The sequence below is a fragment of the Ovis canadensis genome, chromosome 13 (genome assembly GCF_042477335.2).
Source record: "Ovis canadensis isolate MfBH-ARS-UI-01 breed Bighorn chromosome 13, ARS-UI_OviCan_v2, whole genome shotgun sequence".
Classification (NCBI taxonomy): Eukaryota; Metazoa; Chordata; class Mammalia; order Artiodactyla; family Bovidae; genus Ovis; species Ovis canadensis.
This window is the reverse complement of record NC_091257.1, coordinates 91,120,206-91,139,780: the sequence shown is the minus strand read 5'-3', so window position 1 is coordinate 91,139,780 and position 19,575 is coordinate 91,120,206. Positions and strand designations below refer to the sequence as shown.

Sequence of the window (19,575 nt, the reverse complement as noted above, 5' to 3'; positions counted from 1 at the left end):
CTTGAGTTTTCTTAGGTGGGGACTTTAAAGGGGTGGGTGTCATCCTAGGGGTGCAGCCTTGAGCTGTTGGAAACCGTATTAGTCCTTATAGACCCAGATGGAGGTCTCACTGAGAAAGGGCTCGGAGGAACCTTGCTTGAGTTTGGCCGACGAGAGAATTTCTGTCCCTTGAAAGCAGAGAAACTCTAATGGTGTGGATTGGGCCCTGCTCCCACCACAGCTTTGAGCTGGGGCAGCCTTCCTGAGGCAGTGGGGTGACCGAGAACCTTTGCTTTCCCAGCTGTCCAGCAGAAAGAGATCACACAGAGCCCATCCACCTCCACCATCACCCTGGTGACCAGCACCCAGTCATCGCCCCTGGTCACCAGCTCAGGGACCACTAGCACACTCGCATCTTCAGTCAGCGCAGACCTGCCCATCGCCACCGCTTCAGCTGATGTCGCTGCAGACATCGCCAAGTACACTAGCAAGGTGAGTGCCTGCGGCGGGAGCGGGGAGGACCAGCCTTGGATCTTTCCAGGAATTGAAGGGGACCGGGAAGTGGTGGAAGTGGTGGAGTCCCCTTCCAACTCGCCTATCCTCCTGGCATCTTCCTTGTGGAGGGGTGTGGTGGGCAGGCTACCCTGCTCCGCGTTCACTTGTGGGCACCCTCTCCGTGCAGGTTCTCTCTTCTCTCTTAAAATTTATTCTGTTGATGTACAATGTTGTATTAATTTCTACTGTATAGCAAAATGATTCCGTTATATACACATAGACTTTTTCATATTCCTTTCCATTATGGTTTATCACAGGATAATGGGTGTAGTTCCCTGTGCTATACAGTAGGACCTTCTTGTTTATTCTATGTATAATAGTTTGCATCTGGTAATCCTAGACTCCCAATGCATCCCGTCCCCCAGCCCAGCCCTCCTCTCCACTTCTCCCTTAATTTGCCAAGTGCTTTTCTGCTCACGGTTGAATTTGGGCAAGTAAAGCTTGCAGCTCTCCTCGCTGTCAAATGCAGGCGCTCTGGAGTGATGTGCAGGTTCATGTCTGTAGAACCCTTGGAGTGAAAATCACCACCAGAACTGCAGCTCCCAGGGGAGTCCATTCTGCTCTCTGCTGGGGCCTAGAACAGTGCTTGAGACATAGTTGAAGAATGAAAGCAGGTTGCTGCCTAACTTCTCACTGGGCTTCTTATCAGTACCCCTTTTTTTTAACGTGTACAGTTTTTAAAGTCTGTATTGAATTTGTTGCAATATTGATTTATTTTCCTTCTTTTAAAATGTTTCGGTTTTTTGACTGCAAGGCATGTGGGATGTTAGCTCCCTGACTAAGGAATCACACCTGTACCCCCCACAGTGGAAGGCAGAGTCTCAACCACTGGACTGCCAGGGACGTCCTCACACCCATTTTATAGATGAGCACACTGGGAACTGGCCAGGCCACACAACTTGTCCAGGGTCACATAATCCGTGAATGTCTAACTGGCATTTGAATGATAGCAGCCAGGATCCAGAGTATCCGCTTAACCCGGCTTTGAGCTGACTTGTGAATTCACACCAGGCCTGCTGACCACAGTTGTCCAGTGTCCGCAAACCTATTGTTCTTACATGTGGCTTTTTAAAGCAACCGCGCTTGAGTCAGTGTGGCTAAAGAGATAAAACCCAAGTCTTGGGGTGACATCTCTTTATTTAGTATTTCTGTTCCCCCCCTTTTGAATAAAAACACAAGAATTTTTATTGAGTCCCTGAGTTTCAGAACAGGAAGGGTTCAACTATTAGGCATGGTTGCATCCTCAGGGTTTTTGTCTTACCTATTCATCACCTTGAACTAGGATTAACTTCATATTTTTATTTATAGTGACATAAAAAGTCTAAACTCACCAGATCCTGTTCTTCAAGGCTTGAAGCCTAAGTCCATCTTTCTTCTGTTAAAAGGAGTGATTCGCATGAAAGTGTTAAAGAATTAATGCAAGCTTCCCTGGTGGCTTGTTGGTAAAGAATCTGCCTGCCAATGCAGGAGACATGGGTTCCATCCCTGATGCGGGAAGACCCCACACACCCTAGAGCAACTAAGCCCATCACCGCAACTCCCGAGCCTGTGCTCCCGAGCCTGGGAACCGCAAGTCCCGAAGCCCGTGCCTAGAGCCCGTGCTCTCCATCCAGCATGGGAAGCCACCGCAGTGAGAAGCCTGCACGGCAGCTGGAGAGTAGCCCCCGTTCACTGCAACTAGCAGCACAGCCAGAAATAAATGCATAAATAAAGTTATATTCAAAAGAAGAATTAATGGTACCACGAGGAGACTTTCTTCCTAACAAGATCTGTTGTAGAATTAAAGAGAACTGAAAGAGGGTACTTTTTAAAATTACTGACTTAAGATGTCTGGTATTGCCTAAATGGCTTTTTAAAAAAAAATTATTTATCTGTTTGGCTGTTCCAGGTCTTTAGTTGTGGGGTGCAGATTCTTAGTTCGCATGTGGGATCTAGTTCTCTGACCAGGAATCAGACCCAGGCCCCCTGCACTGGACGTGCAGAAGCTTAGCCACTGGACCACCAGGGGAGCCCCCCCGCCCCACATGGCTTCTCGTTTGCTTGCCTTTGATTGGATTTCTTGTATCGCCTTCCGTTGATTTGGTCCAAGTTGTCCATTTACGGATGAGAAAACTGAGGCTGCCATGCAGCTCAGGCTGGTGTTCACACCAAGCCCAGTGTTCTCCACTCCTGCATCCCTTTTTATGCCATCTCCTACAGTTCTCCCCCTTACTCATGGAGCAGAATTGAGGAATGAACTTTTTGATAGGCATTTTCTTTGCAGTTAAGAAAAACCACTCAGCGACATAGTTTTGGAGCCGGTGAACTTGCTTGTGTCTGAGGTGACCCAGAGTTGAAGACCCAGATTTGTGTGTTTTGGCAGAAGGGCTCTTTTTATTAATGTTGAGTTCTTTGCTATATTTGGAAGTGAGAACAAAGGTCAGTCCACAAATTCATGACTTCTTTAAAATGGAATGTAACTATGGCATTAGTAAAGTATTGGATTTCATCCACTCTCTAAAGTTTTCTCGTAAAGCAATTTCATTTGAATAGTTTAAATGGACCTGAGCAGGGAGGCCCGTACAGAATGGCTGACCATAAAGCACAAAGTGTTTTTGCTGGCAGTGTCCCCCTGTGGTCCCTGCAACAAGGAGGAGAACTAATATTTCAACAGATACTTTATTCATTTTCCACCTATTTTGGGGGTGAATTGGGGGTTACTCTTTTGGGGGTTGGCAGCAGTTTTGCGATCACATGTTCTTGAGAATTAACTCTGTGAAAATAAGAAAACAGGTATTTCTTTATGAACTCCTCAGCAGGTACAGAACCACAGTCTCTTTTTCTCATTTAATCCTTGTACACACCCTACTAGGGGGCACTGTTATCCTCGTTTTATGCCTCGGCCTCAGAGAGAGTTGTGGATGGCAAGATATAATGGCAGGAACAAATCTCTGGCATCAGATCCAAGGATGCCCTTTGTCCTCTTTTCTTGCTGAACCTCGAGCAGACTGCATAGCACCGGGTGTCTTGGCGGTGGCCAGGCCAGAGCCGAGGCCTGGTTTGGTCTCCTGTCGCCTCCTGCCCCTCCTGTGATGTGGGAGGGCTCAGCGGCTGTGTGCCCATTTAGGTCGCCGCAGAGCATGGAGCAGAGTCCCCTGTGCTGAGCAGTAGGTTCGCATGGGTTGTCTGTTGTAAACACAGTAGCGTGTATATGTCAGTCCCGGTCTGAACCTCCCTGTTCACCCATCCCCTCCTTTGGTAGCCGAAGGTTCGTTTTTTACATCTGTGATTCTGTTTCTGCTTTGCCAGTAAGTTCATCCCTGCCGTTTGTTTGGATTCCACGTAGAAGTGATACTGGGCAGTATATTGCTCTTTCTGTCTTACTTCACTCTGTGTGACAGTCTCTAGGTTCGCGCATGTCTCTGCAAATGGCACTATTTCGTGCCTTGTTTACGGCTGAGCAGTGCTCCGTTGCATACAGGTACATCTTCCATATCCGTTCTCTGTCGATGGACACTTTAGGTTTTGTCCGAGCCCCGGCTATCGTCAGCAGTGCTGCAGTGGACACCGGGGGTGGTGCCTCCTTTTGAATTATGGTTTTCTCCAGATGCATAGAGTAGGGTTGCTGGCTCACATGGAAGCTCTGCTGTTAGTTTCCTAAGGATCGTCCATATAGTTCTCCCTAGCGGCTGCACCAATTCACATTCCCACCAACAGTGGAGGGGGTTCCCTTTTCTCCAACCTCTTTCCAGCATTTATGGTTTGAGAGTTTTTGATGATGGGCGTTCTGACTGCTGTGCGGTGGACATCTCATGGTAGTTTTGATTTGCATTTCTCTAATCATTAGTGTTGAGCATCTTTTCGTACGTTTGTTGACCATCTGTATATCTTCTCTGGAGAAATGTCTAGTTAGACCCCCCCCCCCATTTTATGATTGGGTTATTTGGGGGGAGGTTTTGAGCTGCATGAGCTGCTTGTATATTTTGGAAAGTAATTCCTTTTTGGAGATTAATGCCTTATCGGTTGCTTTCTTTGCAAATGTTTTCTCCCATTGTGAAGGTTGTCTTTTTGTTTTGCTTATGGTTTCCTTGGCTGCACACAGATAGATTTTGGATATATGTCCTCTAGAAAAAGTATCAGGGAAGTCGATCACCCGAATTGTTTCTCTTTTTATCTTTTCAGATGATGGATGCAATAAAAGGCACGATGACGGAAATATACAACGATCTTTCTAAGAACACTACCGGAAGCACAATAGCCGAGGTCAGAGGTGACACATGCTAGTCTTGCTTTTTTGTGGCTGTTATCTGTGTTTCAAATATATTTTTTTAAGTTTTTAAAAATTGGAGTAAAATTCCTTTACAGTGTTGCTAGTTTCTGCCTTAAAGCCTTCCCCCCGTTCTTCACTCCCTGTTTGCTAAGGGTGTTTTCTCTGGGCTGATATGGGGGCACCCTGAAGTTCTCTGGAAACCCCTCTCAGGTTCTGGCCCCGGTCCCCAGGCGTGCTCTGCCTTGATGGTGGTGTTAAGGGTATTTCTTCACTTGGCTGGGAAGCTGGTGCTGTGGAGACACACCCTGCTCTCTGCGATCACCTCACTTCTAACCAAACAGCCAAAACCAAAGCCTGAGTTATTAACCCACTGGCGAAATAGAAACCGGTTATTTTGGCCCCATATAAAATTGGCTCCTTCGTCATCTCCTGAAGTTTGGACTTTTTTATTCAAGTGATCTTGGTGTTCAAGAGGTAGTATCCCAAACTTCCTCAGTTTAGGCGATTGCTTAGAGAATGAAGTGGTTAAAACATGGAAATGTCCACTTATGAAGTGACCACTAATTTTTTTTTAAAAAAGAAAAGCCTCCCTGAATTTTCTTCCTAGGATAATGTCAGTACAAGCCGGCTGCAGATGGGTACCTTGGGGAAATGACAGGTGGCGGGACTTGTTGAGATCATTGAAAGTCACGATGGAAAGTGAGGGGAACCTCACATGGAGCCACTGATGTGCGAGAGCAGGCAGAGTGAGGCTGGCACCCGGAAAAAGAGGGGAACATCTCCAGGAAGATGCTCTGATAGGCCTAAACAGAGAACTGTGTGCTTCAGCTTTTTCTTTTTTTGCTACACTGAGCCATTTATAGGACCCTAGTTCCTTGACTAGGGATTGAACCTGTGACCTCTGCATTGGGAGCATGGAGTCTTAACCACTGGACTGCCAGGGAAATTCCAAGAGAGCTGTGCAAATGTAAAGATTTCAGGGAGGTCCCAAGAAAAATCAATGAATCTCTTTAGGTATTTTTGCTATATGACCATCTTTATGATTATGCTGGGGTGTCAAACAACAAGGCCAAATGCTGTTTTTAGAAAAACCTCCTCTCCCTTACCCTGACCTGTCATCATACTTCATTCCTTTTTGTTCATTTAATTGATGTCGGGTTACCTAAAACCTTGGGTCTTGACAGATGTCAGAATATTCCAGATTTTAATGAGATAATATACAGCCCCCTTCCACAAGTAGAGACAGCATTTCTGCAGTGATACAGTACGATTGTTCCCACCCTGTTGGAAGAATCAGAATTTCTCAGCCTTGAAGCTCCTGACGTTGGTGCCAGATGTTTCGCTCTGGTGGGGGCCGTCCTGTCCGTCTGGGATGTTGAGCAGAATTCCCAGTCTCTACCCTCTGGATGCCAGAAACAACCCAGAATGTCTCCAGGCACTGCAGCGTCATAGACAGAGGAGGGGGGCAAAAGTCATCCCAGTTAAGAACCATGGTGATGACTAAACACTGTCAGCAGCCTTGTATCAGTTCAGTTTGGGTTTATATTTTCTTCTCTCCAGATGAATTTGGCCCCAATATACTCGTCCTCCCCTCCACCCCAAATACCCCATGGTTTCCAGAATGGTTAAGCTTTGGGGTTTCAGGTGAATGATTATGGGCCCCACCCAAAACTTTAGGTCAAAGATAAAGCTGTTTTTAGGATGTTTTTTTTTTTTAGGCCAAAGTCCTGCTCAAAGCTGTTTCATATAGTTAGTCTCTTACGTGTGAACCGTCAAATTGGGAACTTTCAAAGACGCGAACGTTTGCATGTCCAGTCACGTAGGTTAGTTCACATGTCTGGCGCACATCGTCATGCGCGTACCCCCTCTGTGTCTGGCGCACGTCGTCACGCGCGTACCCCCTCCGTGTCTGGCGCACGTCGTCACGTGCGTACATGCTCTGCAAGAGGTTGTGCTTTGCGTGCTTTACTGTATAGGGTGCAGTATTACAGTATCTTTATCTCAAGCCCAGGATGTCCAGAAGCAAGCATAAAAGCAGCGGTGATGTAGCTGGTACTGTGCTATATAGCCAATTGTATTAGTTGGTTGCTTAGGCTAACTTTGTTGGACTTACAAACAAATTGGGCTTATGAACGGGCTCTAGGAATGGAACTTGTTCGTATGTAGGGGACTCACTGTACTATTTATTTTGAAAATCTTGTCTTTTTCGCTTTAAATGGCTTTTCCTGGAGTATCTCTTAGAAAAGATGAATCACTTGTATTTGGTTTTTTGAAGCAGAATTTCTCATGAATTTGGATTAACTCACTGGCACCCAAACTGGGGGAGGCCAGCAGAGACCAGGCTGCCCGTCCTTTGACTCAGCACGTGACGTTAACCCATAGCGAGAGCTGGAGCTTCTGAGCCCTATTGGCACTAGGCACCCAGATGCGCTTTGTAAGTCTTTCTGTCCCCTTACAGATCCGCAGGCTGAGGATTGAGATAGAGAAACTCCAGTGGCTGCACCAGCAGGAGCTCTCGGAAATGAAACACAACTTGGGTAAGTGCTGCTGACCTGGTCTGTACTGATGAAGGTTTTGGATAGGAACTTCTTACTGTGTCTAGAGTTGGGCCCAGATGTGAACTGAGTCAAAAGTAGGCTGGGGGATGTACCACTCCTGGGGAGAGCACAGCATCCTGGGGAGTCTAACTTGGAGAAACCAGGTATGAAGCAGGAGCTGGCAGGAACCCCCTTTCCTCTCTTCCAAATTCCAACATCAGCAACCAGTTCATCCCAACAGCTGTGGTAGCTGCTCCTGCTTGTGAGCTCTGACCTGTTGTAAAATTGAGAGACATCTCAGTAGCCTGAGCTGTTTGATAATTGTCCTGTCAGCCTAATGATCAGTCCTGATGTCCTGTCTGGCAGATTAGATCCACTGCCACTAAACACATCAAAAGGAAGTATATCTAAGTTGTAGTCCCAGCTCTGCCCATCTTAGCAGCTGTGTGCCTTAGTTTCCTCATCTGTGAAATGGGTATTATAGTAGTAGACACCTCCTTAAGATTAAGGATTAAAAGAGTTCATATTTATAAAGTGTTTACAACAGTGCCTACAGATCATAGGTGCTGTATAAGTATTTGATAGAAAAAAAAAGCTTATATGAATGATAAATTTCAAAATGAATTGAGTGAAAAATGCTCTGAGGATTTATGTGAGCACTTCTTGCAGAGTCCCCACGGAGCCCCATTATCAGTATCCTCAGGACCTGACATTCCTGATTACAAATAGTTCTTCAGGTCAGCTGGGTGGATGCCCATTTTACAGATGAGGACGTTGGAGCTCAGGGAGGCTGAGTGACTCTCTGCACTGGCTCGCATGACCAGGACATCCCCGAGGGATTCACAGGGATTCACAGCTGTTAGGGTCCACCCTCTGACCTGCTGTGAATGAGCCCACGGCTCGGGCTGGGGGAGTGACGTTGGCGTCCTCTCCCCTCCCCTCCCCTGGCAGAGCTGACCATGGCGGAGATGCGGCAGAGCCTGGAGCAGGAGCGGGACCGGCTCATTGCCGAGGTGAAGAAGCAGCTGGAGCTGGAGAAGCAGCAGGCGGTGGACGAGACCAAGAAGAAGCAGTGGTGCGCCAACTGCAAGAAGGAGGCCATCTTCTACTGCTGCTGGAACACCAGCTACTGTGACTACCCCTGCCAGCAGGCCCACTGGCCCGAGCACATGAAGTCTTGCACCCAGTCAGGTAGGGCCTTAGGAGCGCCCGCTTGCCCAGGCTGTGGTGGACGGGCCCTTGTCCCCCCGTGGACCACAGGACACTTGCCATGCTCACTCACCACAAGTGACTCCTGCACACAAGAGAGCAGGCAGACACGTGGCCAAGTCCCCAGGCTCCGTTGTCTCTACCTTCTGGTTTCCTTGGCGGCGTTCCCTTGTGTGAACGGAGCTTGTAATGACAGCCCAGATGACTTCAGCTTCCTGTGGCTTGCTGTGGTTCTGCACTGGGGGCAATATCTGTCTCTGCCCAAACCAAATGTGGGCGTCCCTGGTGGCTCAGATGGTGAAGAATCTGCCTGCAATGCAGGAGACCTGGGTTCGATCCCTGGGTTGAGAAGATCCCCTGGAGAATGGAATGGCAGTCCACTCTAGTATGCTTGCCTGGAGAATCCCACAGACAGAGGAGCCTGGCAGGCTTCAGTTCATGGGGTCACAAAGAGTCAGACATGACTGAGTGACTAAGCAGACACACACTCAAATCCAGTGCGTCTTCTACCCCCTTCTCCAGTGACAGCCCCCCACCATGGAGCCCACCCTGGACTCAAGGCTTCAAACAATCACCAGTTCTTCTGTGAACGGCAAAGTGTTGGTTTGGAACTAATCTGTCTTTAAAATCTCTTTCTAATGCAAAGTGAGCAGATCCCAGACCAGGAGACTTTAGCAGGAAACACCGTCTAGTTAGAACTTATTAATAATATTTATTAGTAATATTTTGGAGAAGGCAGTGGCACCCTACTCCAGTACTCTTGCCTGGAAAATCCCATGGACAGAGGAGCCTGGTGGGCTGCAGTCCATGGGGTCGCTAAGAGTCGGACACGACTGAGCGACTTCACTTTCACGCGTTGGAGAAGGAAATGTCAACCCACTCCAGTGTTTTGCCTGGAGAATCCCAGGGACGGGGGAGCCTGGTGGGCTGCCGTCTGTGGGGTCTCGCAGAGTCAGACACAACTGAAGTGACTTAGCAGCAGTAATATTTTATAGTTAGTGCTTATTTATGGCCAATATTAGATTCCTGTGTTTAGAAGTAAAAGTCTCCACTTCAAAGAATTTATTTAAATGCAAATAACATAAATAATATGACAAGGGAATGTATCAGTGCACTGGCAAATTTTTCAAAGGCAGTCGATGAATGACCCAAGTTTGAGAAGCTCTAGGCAGGGGTTGGTAAGCTTTTTTTATGAAGGTCCAGAGAATAAATGTTTTAGGATTTGTGGCCCATGGGGTCTGTCAAAACTTCTCAACTCTGCTGTTACAGGGTGAAAGCGAGTTCATGAGGTGAACACTGGTCTAAAATTAGAAATTATGAAATGAGTAATTGGAACAACTGTACTAGGCTGTTTGTTTCACAAACAGGCTTTTGTCTCCAGAATGATTTAATAAAACTTAAATCACAGACTCTGAAAAATGAACATATCTTCACGCACAGTTTGGAATTATTGCGTCTGGGAAGACTCCGGTCCAGCTATTCTGGGCCGGCGCTGTGCCCTGGGCGGGGTTGGCTGGCATCTCTTAACACGTGGTGGTTTGCACGGAGCAGGGTTCCCTGCGGGCCTGGGCGCTACTACGCTCGGCTTATACATGGCTTCTGTTGCCCTTTGCCCGCAGCTACCGCCCCTCAGCAGGAAGCAGACCCTGAGGTAAACACAGAAACACTAACTAAATCATCCCAGGGCACCTCCTCCAGCACTCAGGCAGCCCCCACGGAAAGCAGCGCCTCGAAAGAGAAGGAGACGCCAGCTGAGAAAAGCAAGGACGGTGGCTCGGTGAGTATCTGTCCCACGCGCCTCGGGGCCAAGCAGAATCTCAGACCTGCCCCCCTCCCACCGCCACGGTGAGTCTGTCTTCAGGCTGCAGGTGGGGGCGACAGGGTCTCTGCAGGCCTCCTCCTCAGGTGTGTGTTGAGGGCAAGCATTGTCCAGCAGAACCTTCTGTGATGATGGCAGTGTTCTGTATCTCCTCTGCCCCTTGTGGGAATCACCAGCCTCAGGTGGCTATTGAGCACTCGAACTGTGGCCAGTGTGACCAAGAACCTGGATTTCAGATGTTATAAATTAATTTAGTAATAATTAATTTAAATGCAATAGCCGCGGGGGCTGGTGGCTGCCGTATTGGACACAGAGATTGCACCTCTTATTTTCCCAGGGTGTGGTATATGGATTGTATGCAGACATTATTTTAGATGACACATTGGTCATTTTTTACGTTTGTAGTCATTATGGTTTTACTTCACGTGTATTAGGGAAAACATCAAGTCATCCCAGAAGTCAAACCTCTTTGATTTCATTGATAGTATTGCCTAGGAAGAGGTTATTGTGAAATAAAAGTGAATCAGTATAATATGGTGTAATATGTAGTCAGCCCTCCGTATCCGTGGATTTCTCATCTGCAGATGCAGCCTGCCAAAATGCCATTCTGTGTTTGGTTGAATCCGTGAATGCGAAACCCTCGGATACAAAGGCACAGTTATAGTCATCCTTCTGGGCCATTTTATATAAGGAGCTTGTGCATCCTTGGGGGCTCCTGGAACCGTTCCACCTTGGGTCCTGGGGGACAGCTGTACTTCTTTTGTGACCGGGTAGAAATCTGAAGAGGAGAGTAGGTTAGAGAGAGGGCAGTTGAGGAACAGTGTTCTTGACACTGAGGCTCTAGAGTGGAGTAAGGGCCCCCCCTAGTTCCTGTGTCCAGGGAGACAGGCCAGAAAAGGGCACAGGGGGGAGCCACCCCAGCTGACCTGGCCTCCCCTCCCTGAGCACACCAGGTAGGGGCCATGAAGGTGCTGGCGGGGCCGTGACGAGCACCCCCATGGATCCCGGGGCTTCCCTGGGAGGGCTCCGTTGACCCCAGTGCCTTGCCTCCATGTCTCTCTTTTTGTGTTTCTAGACCGTCGACCTCTCTGGCTCCAGGGAGACGCCCTCCTCCATTCTCTTAGGCTCCAACCAAGGCTCTGGTATGTTGCCCCCTGGTGGGTGAATGTGCTCTTATGTTCCGCACGGGCAGAGGGGAGCCATGTCCTCAGGGAGAGCCTGAAGGGTTCAGGGCGGTGGTTTGCAGACTGGGTTTCCTTAGGGATTCTCGGGGGCGCCCTTGCCTGGTCAGCGGGAGTGAGGGGGTTGCTGGCATTGAGGCATTTCTCCAAGCAGAATGAAACTGTGAAACAGTCCCTGAGGACCCAGTGCCTACATTCCGAGGAGGAGGGTTCTTGAGCCTGAAGAGGAAAAAACCCCATTTCTAGTAGATGAGCTTTCTGTAGAAATCTTTCCTCTCGAGGGTAACCTGGCAGGCTGGCGCTAACTTTTCTGGTTCTCCTCTTCTGTGGAGTTTGAGCTGTCTTCTAGCCCAGTGGGTGTTTCCCCTGCCCACTCTCAAACCAGTTTTAAGGCCTTCCGAAAGGGTTCATCCTCAGTGAGAACTGTTCTGCTGTTTTCAGGGTCCTTCAGCTCCAACCAGGGTCTTTTTCTCTTCTAGATCATTCTCTTCTGTTGAAAACCAAACTTTTTTTTTTTTCTCATTTCTGCGTATTGAGTACATAGAGGAAGAAGTGATGTCCCTTGTTAGGGTGGCTGGAGGTTTCCCAGTGGTGCTGGAAGTGGGATTTAGGTTCAGGGGACATGAAAGGGGGGTGGCATGAGCTGACTTCAGGGGGAATATGAACTGGGCATGGAATTATGATTGAACCGCCTGTCAGCTCCCTTCTCACTCTCACTCAGGTCTTGTGATTGCATTTTGAGGACACATTGAGTTTGGAGCTGAGGTCTTCCTCATCCCTTCTTCTAGCTTCTCTTTTTAACAAAGGCAGAGTGGACTCGAGACCTCAGCAGCATGGCACCCGCCTAGCGCTCCCTGCTACAGTTCAGGTTCCTTTATGTTGATTTGTAGAGTTGCCTGCTGTGTATGGCAGGTATTATGGGTTCCTGCTTTTGGTGGTGATACAGGAGTTTCTGTTCGGCTTAAGTGGAGAGTGAGTTTAGAAACATCAGCTGAGCCGTAAGTAGGATTTTGGATGTGTCAGAGCTGCAGAGGTGCTTGGGGTGGGGAAGGGTTTAAGTTGGGGAAAACACTGCTGTGGGCAGGGGCTGCTGTTGAGGTCTCCGAGCAGCAAAGTGGCGGCATCCATGTGGGAAGATTAATGGGCCTTAGGAAGATAAACAGTGCTGTTGGGTATGGAATCCAGTGGGACAAGGAGGCTTGCATGCAGGAAGGCAGTTGGGAGATACAGCATCTCCCAGTTGTGAGGTGGATGAGGTGTTCCCTGGCCCAGGGGTTGGTAGACTTTCTGTAAAGGACCAGAGAGTAAAAGAGGAGAAGCTGCGAGGGCCACACAATCTTTTATCAGAACTGCCGTCGTCGGATGAAAGCAGCCGCAGATGGCATGTAAACAGATGGGCCTGTGCTGCAGTGAGCTTGCACTTGGAAAAGCAGGTGTTGGGCTGGATTTGGCCTGTGGGCCGTCACTGGCTGACCCCCGACCTGAAGCACCCTGGTGTGCGAGGGAGTAGAAAGGGAGGGTAGAGAGAGGAGGTAGGGAGGCTCAAGTTGCTGGGGAGTTGGTGCGGAGGGTGGAGTGGGGAGAAGACCATCCCAGGGAGTCTGATAACTAGAGGGGGAGGGAGGGAAAGATCCCGAATCGTCAGCATTTTTTAGGGAGTGCTGCAGTGTTATTCTAGAGCGGGGGCAGAAAGGAGCTGAACCTGAGGTCCCTGGAGGCTGGATCAGGACTGGGAGCTCATGGCTCCTCATTGCCCCCTATTTGCGCTCCACAGCCATCTGGCTGATGGGTTGTCGTCAAAGCAGACAGACCAGCTCATTTTCTGATTCCTCATACGTCTCCGAGCTTCTGTTAGTGTTTTGCTGCTCGCTGACAGTGTGGAAGGAATCTGGAGAAAAGTGGGCTTCGCAAAAACATGGAGGTTCCTATGTTCTTTATCGGCTTCTGGAACCTGGCTGGTTAAGATGAGGGTCTAGTCGGGAGAGAGAAAGGTTGAATAGGAGACAGGAGCTTCCTGGGGGTGGGCGTGGGCCTCTCCTGTTCACTTGTCTCTTCATTTTAAGATTTTAAAGTGATGCCTGCCTATCGAGTTGACTCTTAAATAACATGGGTTTGAACCATGGAGGTCCACGTCTGTGTGGATTTTTTTCCCCATAATGAATACAGTTCTACACAGTCTGTAGCTGGTTGAACCTGTGGATGTGGATAGGGAGGGCTGACCATGAGACTTTGTATCCATGGAATCTGGTATTCATGGTGGGTCCTGGAATGAATCTGCTGTACCATCCCTGATACCAAGGGATGACCAGTCAGAGAAAATCGAACAGGGAAAAAAATTCCTTGTCCCAGTTTCCATGGCTATCTTTTTGCATCTGGTACTTATGTGTAAATAACTTGCTTCCCCATATTTCTGTTTCTCGATTTTATCTAGACACTGCTTGTTGACTTCTGGCTTTAGAAGATGAGACTCGGGGTCACTTACCACCTCTCTTCTCCCCTCTCTCCCAGACCACCCTGTCACTGTTGGATGTGCTCTGTGGGTTCCCTTGGTCCAATTCAACACTGTCTGCTTTGTCCTTGTTCTCCAGGTGGAGGAAACAGTGCCCCTGGACCCCTCTCTTGGTGCTCATCGCCTTCCTCACCCCTCCTCCACTGTCATATTCAGCCATTCCCATCTCCCTGCTCTGACTTGCCCATCATCAAGGTGTGTGTGCATTCTCTTCTATAACTGCAGTTGGTTCCTTCTCAGTTCCGGCTGTTGGCTCTCTTAAAAGTTGACAGGCGATCATCTGTGTTTCCGTCATTACGGTCGTGCTGTTCCGTCTCTGTATGGCCTTACTTTTCCCTGCACCGTATCTTCAGCGATTTCCCTGCCAAGTGCTTCGCCGTGACAGTTGTTTTATTGAGACACTTTTCCTGTCGCTCATTTCGGGCTCTTGCATTTCAGACAGTTAGGTGTTGGTGTCCTGCCATCGTGGCTGAGGAGTGAAGCCCACTGAAGCTCACCTGTGGCTCCTCGCTCAGTCCTTCTCACCACACACAGCTCCATCGCCCTCTCTCTTCTGATCTGTCATCAGCCTTGGCAGTAGATTTGTGACTATACTTGCCCTGAATAATCTGGGTTCCTTGGGTGGAGCCTTCCCACCTAAGTGTGGTGGGGCCAGCACCTCCTGTTTCCCTGGCTGAATTAAGCTCTGGGTAGAGCTAGTGGTTCCGAGAAAAATTTGCTGTCAGAATTCTGGGAGTTGATGGCTTCACGTGGTTGCTTTCATGTCCTGTATGCCGTATTTCCACCTGTATTCTCGTGCTGTGTCCAGCGATCCTGTTCATGGTTTTACTATGCATTTTTAAAAGACTTAGTCTCCTGTGAATGCCTTGAGTTGGAAAATGGTGACATCAACCCAGCAGCCCCCACCCCGTGCTAAGACCAGTAGCCTGTTGATGAGCAGGAGAGCGAGCCTGTGGGGTTGGCGGACTCAGCTCTCTGCCAGACTCTGAGGGGGCCTGTGCTATCTCTCCAGTTAGCAACAGGTGCGACAAGCAACCTGCCTCTGCCCCAACCTCCACAGACCACCAGCCGCACCCCAACTACCCAGCCCAGAAGTGTAAGTATGAACCCGCCTCACGGCAGCCAGCGGGGAGCTTTTCCCGGCAGGCGGAGGGCTCGTCTTGTGTGTGTCCGTGTGTGTTTGCTTTGTGGGCGTGTCTTCTCCTGTTCTCCTGAGTGATGGGTCTTGGCTTTGCCTGGTTTCTTCCTCATTGTGCCTCTGATGGCCATCGGAAACTGCAGTAAGAAATGAGAGAGCCAGGACAGGTGGTCTTTTTTTTTTTTTTTTTAACCATGCTATGCAGCTCATGGGATCTTAGTTCCCCAAGCAGGGATTGAACCTGTTACCCTTGGCAGTGAAAGCACCAAGTCTTAACCACTGAACTGCCAGGGAATTCCCAATCTGGCTTCTTGAAGGGGCTTCATCCTTAGTCTTTCCATGATGAGTCCTGGAGTCACACCCTCTGCAGTGACCGGCTGAACCAGCCAGCACGCCCTGTCCTGTCGGCTCTGTAGTTCCTCAGGTGGCCAGCCTGGCTCTGGGATGCAGCTTCTGTGCTAAGTAAGCTAAGCCCTGCTGCCCAGCTGGTCTCTGCCTTCAGCAGAGCTGGGGAGATTCCAGTGTGACTTGACTGCCTTGTCAGAGTTTCCGTGTTGTGATGACCAGCTGCATCACTGACCTTCCGGAGGAACAACAGTGTAGGTGTCACGAGTCGGGAAGAACGGGTAAGAAGAGGTGGACTCAAGGACCACAAGCGAGCTCGACCCCAGACCCCAGCTCTGCCCACCGCAATAGCGCCTCCTTTGGGTCACAGATGCAAGTGATGAGGAAGCATTCCCTCCTGAATGAATCCAGGACTTGGGAGATCCTTACCACTGTCTTTGCTGCTTCTCTTCCAGAACCAGAGCTCAGGACCACACACATGCCTCTATCACCAGGCGATGATAAGAGTGGTCACCCTTCTAGGCGATGATCCGGTCCCTTGCTCCCTCGCTCCGATTCTGTCTCTAAGCTTGACAGCCGACTTCTTTCGATCAAATATTATCATCCCACCTCAAGAAGTTAAAAAAAGTTTTGTCCCAATCTGTCTGAACTTGGTAAATGATCTAAGATATGATGGGATCTCAGTGACGTGCTGGTGGGTCTCTCAGAGTCGGCCATCCCGCTGAGCCTGCAGGCTGGACTGTCTCCCAGCTGGGCAGACACCTCCTTTGGCTCATCCTTCAGTGTCCTCACGTCTTACTCATCCACGATGTAGCTCCTTACAACGCACACGTCCTTGAAGCTCCCTTAGGTCACTCTGGTTCTTGCATCCTGCAGTTGACCCTTAAGCTCGTCCTTACTGGGAGCCAGTTGGTCTTAACCATTAAGCCCAGGTGGGCTTAACCATTCTGGTCCTCACTCCTTTTCCTTTGGCTGGTTTAGGTGTAAGTCTGTTTTTTCAAGTTGCCTGTACAATAATTAAAGAAACCCCATTAACAGAAGTGAGTAGATTGAATGCCAAATTTCAGTGCCTTTTTTAGTGGCCAAGGTCGGATGCAACAAGGACATGGGGGTACTTGGTGTCTGCTCGTGTGGCAAGGGTGCCTGGTCCCAAGTGGCACACAAGAAACATCTTCCTCGATAAATTAGTACCTTTTCCCCACTTGTCTTTATTTTCTCTGAGCATGATGCCCTCCTGTTTTTCCAACCAGCTCTTGTTAAATCCTTATAAATGCAGGGCAGTAAACGGTGGCAGGATTTTGCCCCTGTGTGTTGTGGGGAGTCGGGAGGGGAAGGTGGCTTCCTGGGGGGCAGGTGTGGATCACGTAGAAGGGGATGGTTGCCCTTGTTCAGGGGTGGGCCTGGATGCTAAAGCTCCCTTTCCCTTTGGCTTCCCCCCTCCCCAGACCATTCCCGGAGCAGTAAATCCAGTTGCTGGAGCGGCAGCGAGGAGAAGCGAGGGTCAGCCCGCTCCGAGCACAATGCCGGTACCAGTTCGAAGAGCCTCATCCCGAAAGAGTCCCGCCTGGACACCTTCTGGGACTAGGGACACGCTGGGACACAAGCTGCCCGCCCCATGGAGGGAAACAACCCAGACACCAGGGAAACCGGAAACCGCAAAGAAACGTGAGTCCGGAAGACCGCCACCCTCAGCCTGGAGGATGCCAGCCATTCAGACTCGGCCTCTGCGCCCGGCACAGAGGGCCGCCCACACTACATCACGTCCGGCGATAGCCTTGACTGAGGACTGTTCCACCCACGTGAAACCTTTGCTTTAGATGTAAATAATGTACAATTTGTGGATGTCATCGAGCCTAGAGTACCTTACCCTTTTTATATTTGTATTGACTTTAACTTATAAAAAAAAAAGAGAGAGAGGAGAAAAAACAATAAAAAACAGAAAACACACCCAACAACAAAAATAATGTTTGAATGCTGGAGAAAGGATGGTCAGCCAGCCCGTCTGTGACGGGTGCGGAGAGGGCGCGGGGCTCGCTTTGGGGCGCACAGCTCCTCTTCCTCTGATGCCCCGTGAGCAGTTTCCATTCCTATGTCTGTACACAGCACGTTGGGATCAGGAATTTCCAGCACAGAATTCGGTGCTGCTGTGGACAACATCTCATGCCCCCATCGGCCCCTTTCAAATACTATGTTATCATGTTACAAAAGGCAAGCTCTCTGGACCAGAAGGACACACGGAGGAGCTCGTTAATTTTATGTGATTTCCACGATGACTCTACTCCTATAAAAGGGAAAAAAGACAAAACAAAACAAAACAAAACCCCACATCCTTGTTTACAGAAGATTAGCTAGAACCAAGCCCCGCTCAGCTCAGTTTGCCGAAGAGAGGACCGTAGAAAGCGTTCGAGTCAGAAGCTCCGAAACAAGAGAGTTTTTCTTTGCTTTGTGGTTCCTTTAAAGACACTCACACCCGCTTGGTAAGAGATGGCCGTGCTTGACGGAAGTGAGAAGTCAAAGGCGAGGCGCACGCGGAGAGGACATTTGAGTCTGAGATGAAGCATGTATGTAATATTTATACGATGGAATTGTACGTTTTTATGTCAGCATGAAACCAAGGCAGTTTGAGGGGGAGCAGGACGCCGCCGTGCTGTCAACACTACGTATGCTGTAGATCCTTTTGTATGTTGTGTAAAACAAGAAGCATTGAACAGAGCAAAAAGGTGATGTATGTATATGAGAAAAATCAATTGTACGATATCATTCCAGTACATTCTGTTGTACATTTTAGTCTCGTTCCCTTTCTCTCCATTGTTGATAAGAGGATGCGAACTGTACAGTTTCCAGCTAGTTACCCATATTAGAGAAGAAATAAAAAAGAGAGTCCTAGAAGAAAACAGGAAAGAACATTTGTCGATTGCAGTTGTCAAAAACAAAAAAAAAACAAACAAAAAAAAACCTAGCCTAGCTGGCCTTATTTGTGAAGCATAATTGCTTTTAGCATATGGAAGTATTTTTTCACATTTTCTTTGTATAAAATTTGTATTAAACTTAAATATCTTTTTTGATGATGGTGTTTCTTTGTGACTGAGCCAGTGGACTCACGCGGTATGCTCTCTTGGGTTCCCCCCACCCCTTAAGGTTTTCAGATTCTTCACCCTTTTTTAATTAAACTGTTTTGGAAAAATGCCTTGGTCGTCCTCAGATTTGCAGTTTTCCCTTTGGTCGGGATGGCCATGTCAGGTTTGGATCAAACATGGAGACGGGGCCGCACAAGGTCAGGAACCCCTCTCTCCACATTATAAATAATGGACCCCACTGGGAGCTTCCCTGGGAAGTCCAGTTCTTGGGGATTTACTGACAGAAATGGAGACAGAAGGGAAATTCTGGGTCAGTCTTGGAAGAACACTGCTAAGTCGCTTCAGTCGTATCCGACTCTGTGTGACCCCATAGACAGCAGCCCACCAGGCTCCCCCATCCCTGGGATTCTCCAGGCAAGAACACCAGAGTGGGTTGCCATTTCCTTCTCCAATGCATGAAAATGAAAAGTGAAAGGGAAGTCACTCACTTGTGTCCAACTCTTTGCGACGCCCATGGACTGCAGCCCACCAGGCTCCTCCATCTATGGGATTCTCCAGGCAAGAGTATTGGAGTGGGGTGCCATTGCTTTCTTCGGGAGGAAGTAAGTTTGTCTTTCTATGGCTGGGATGGCAGCCTGAGCTACAGGGAGCTCTGTGGGCCACGTGTGACCTTGACTCTGCCCAGGCACACCCTGGTCATTTCATCTTCACGTGTCACATAATTATTATTACTATTTTTTTTTTCAATCACTTAAAACGTGAACATTCCTCAGCTCATGGCTGGACAGGAGCGGGGCATGGTTTGGCCCCTCAGGCCATCCCTGGCTGGTGCTGTGAAAGGAGCGGAATGGGGCTGGTTTAGAGAGGACCATACGAGAGCTTCTTTGTTCTTCGTGGGTGTGGGAGCCTGCCACGTGGAAGGTGGCAGTGCGTGTCAGCCCCCAGTTGATGGATATTCAGGCATGGCTAGCAGACCT

At 48.9% G+C, this 19,575-nt stretch overlaps 1 protein-coding gene across 41 annotated transcripts in view; it reads left to right on the top strand.

Moving 5' to 3' along the window:
* Positions 1-18,708, top strand: part of ZMYND8 (zinc finger MYND-type containing 8) — a 124,425-nt gene extending 105,717 nt beyond the window's left edge. For 35 of the 41 annotated variants that reach the window (XM_069548737.1, XM_069548722.1, XM_069548720.1 and 32 more), the window contains 8 exons: positions 281-471; positions 4,696-4,776; positions 7,242-7,320; positions 8,272-8,511; positions 10,149-10,306; positions 11,424-11,490; positions 15,051-15,134; positions 16,967-18,708. In XM_069548737.1, the coding sequence (XP_069404838.1) occupies positions 281-471; positions 4,696-4,776; positions 7,242-7,320; positions 8,272-8,511; positions 10,149-10,306; positions 11,424-11,490; positions 15,051-15,134; positions 16,967-17,106 (1,040 nt within the window). In that variant the 3' untranslated portion in view covers positions 17,107-18,708. The remainder of the gene's footprint in view (positions 1-280; positions 472-4,695; positions 4,777-7,241; positions 7,321-8,271; positions 8,512-10,148; positions 10,307-11,423; positions 11,491-15,050; positions 15,135-16,966) is intronic. The other 6 variants (XM_069548735.1, XM_069548734.1, XM_069548716.1 and 3 more) reach the window with 1 other exon arrangement.
* The last annotated feature ends 867 nt before the right edge of the window (positions 18,709-19,575 follow it).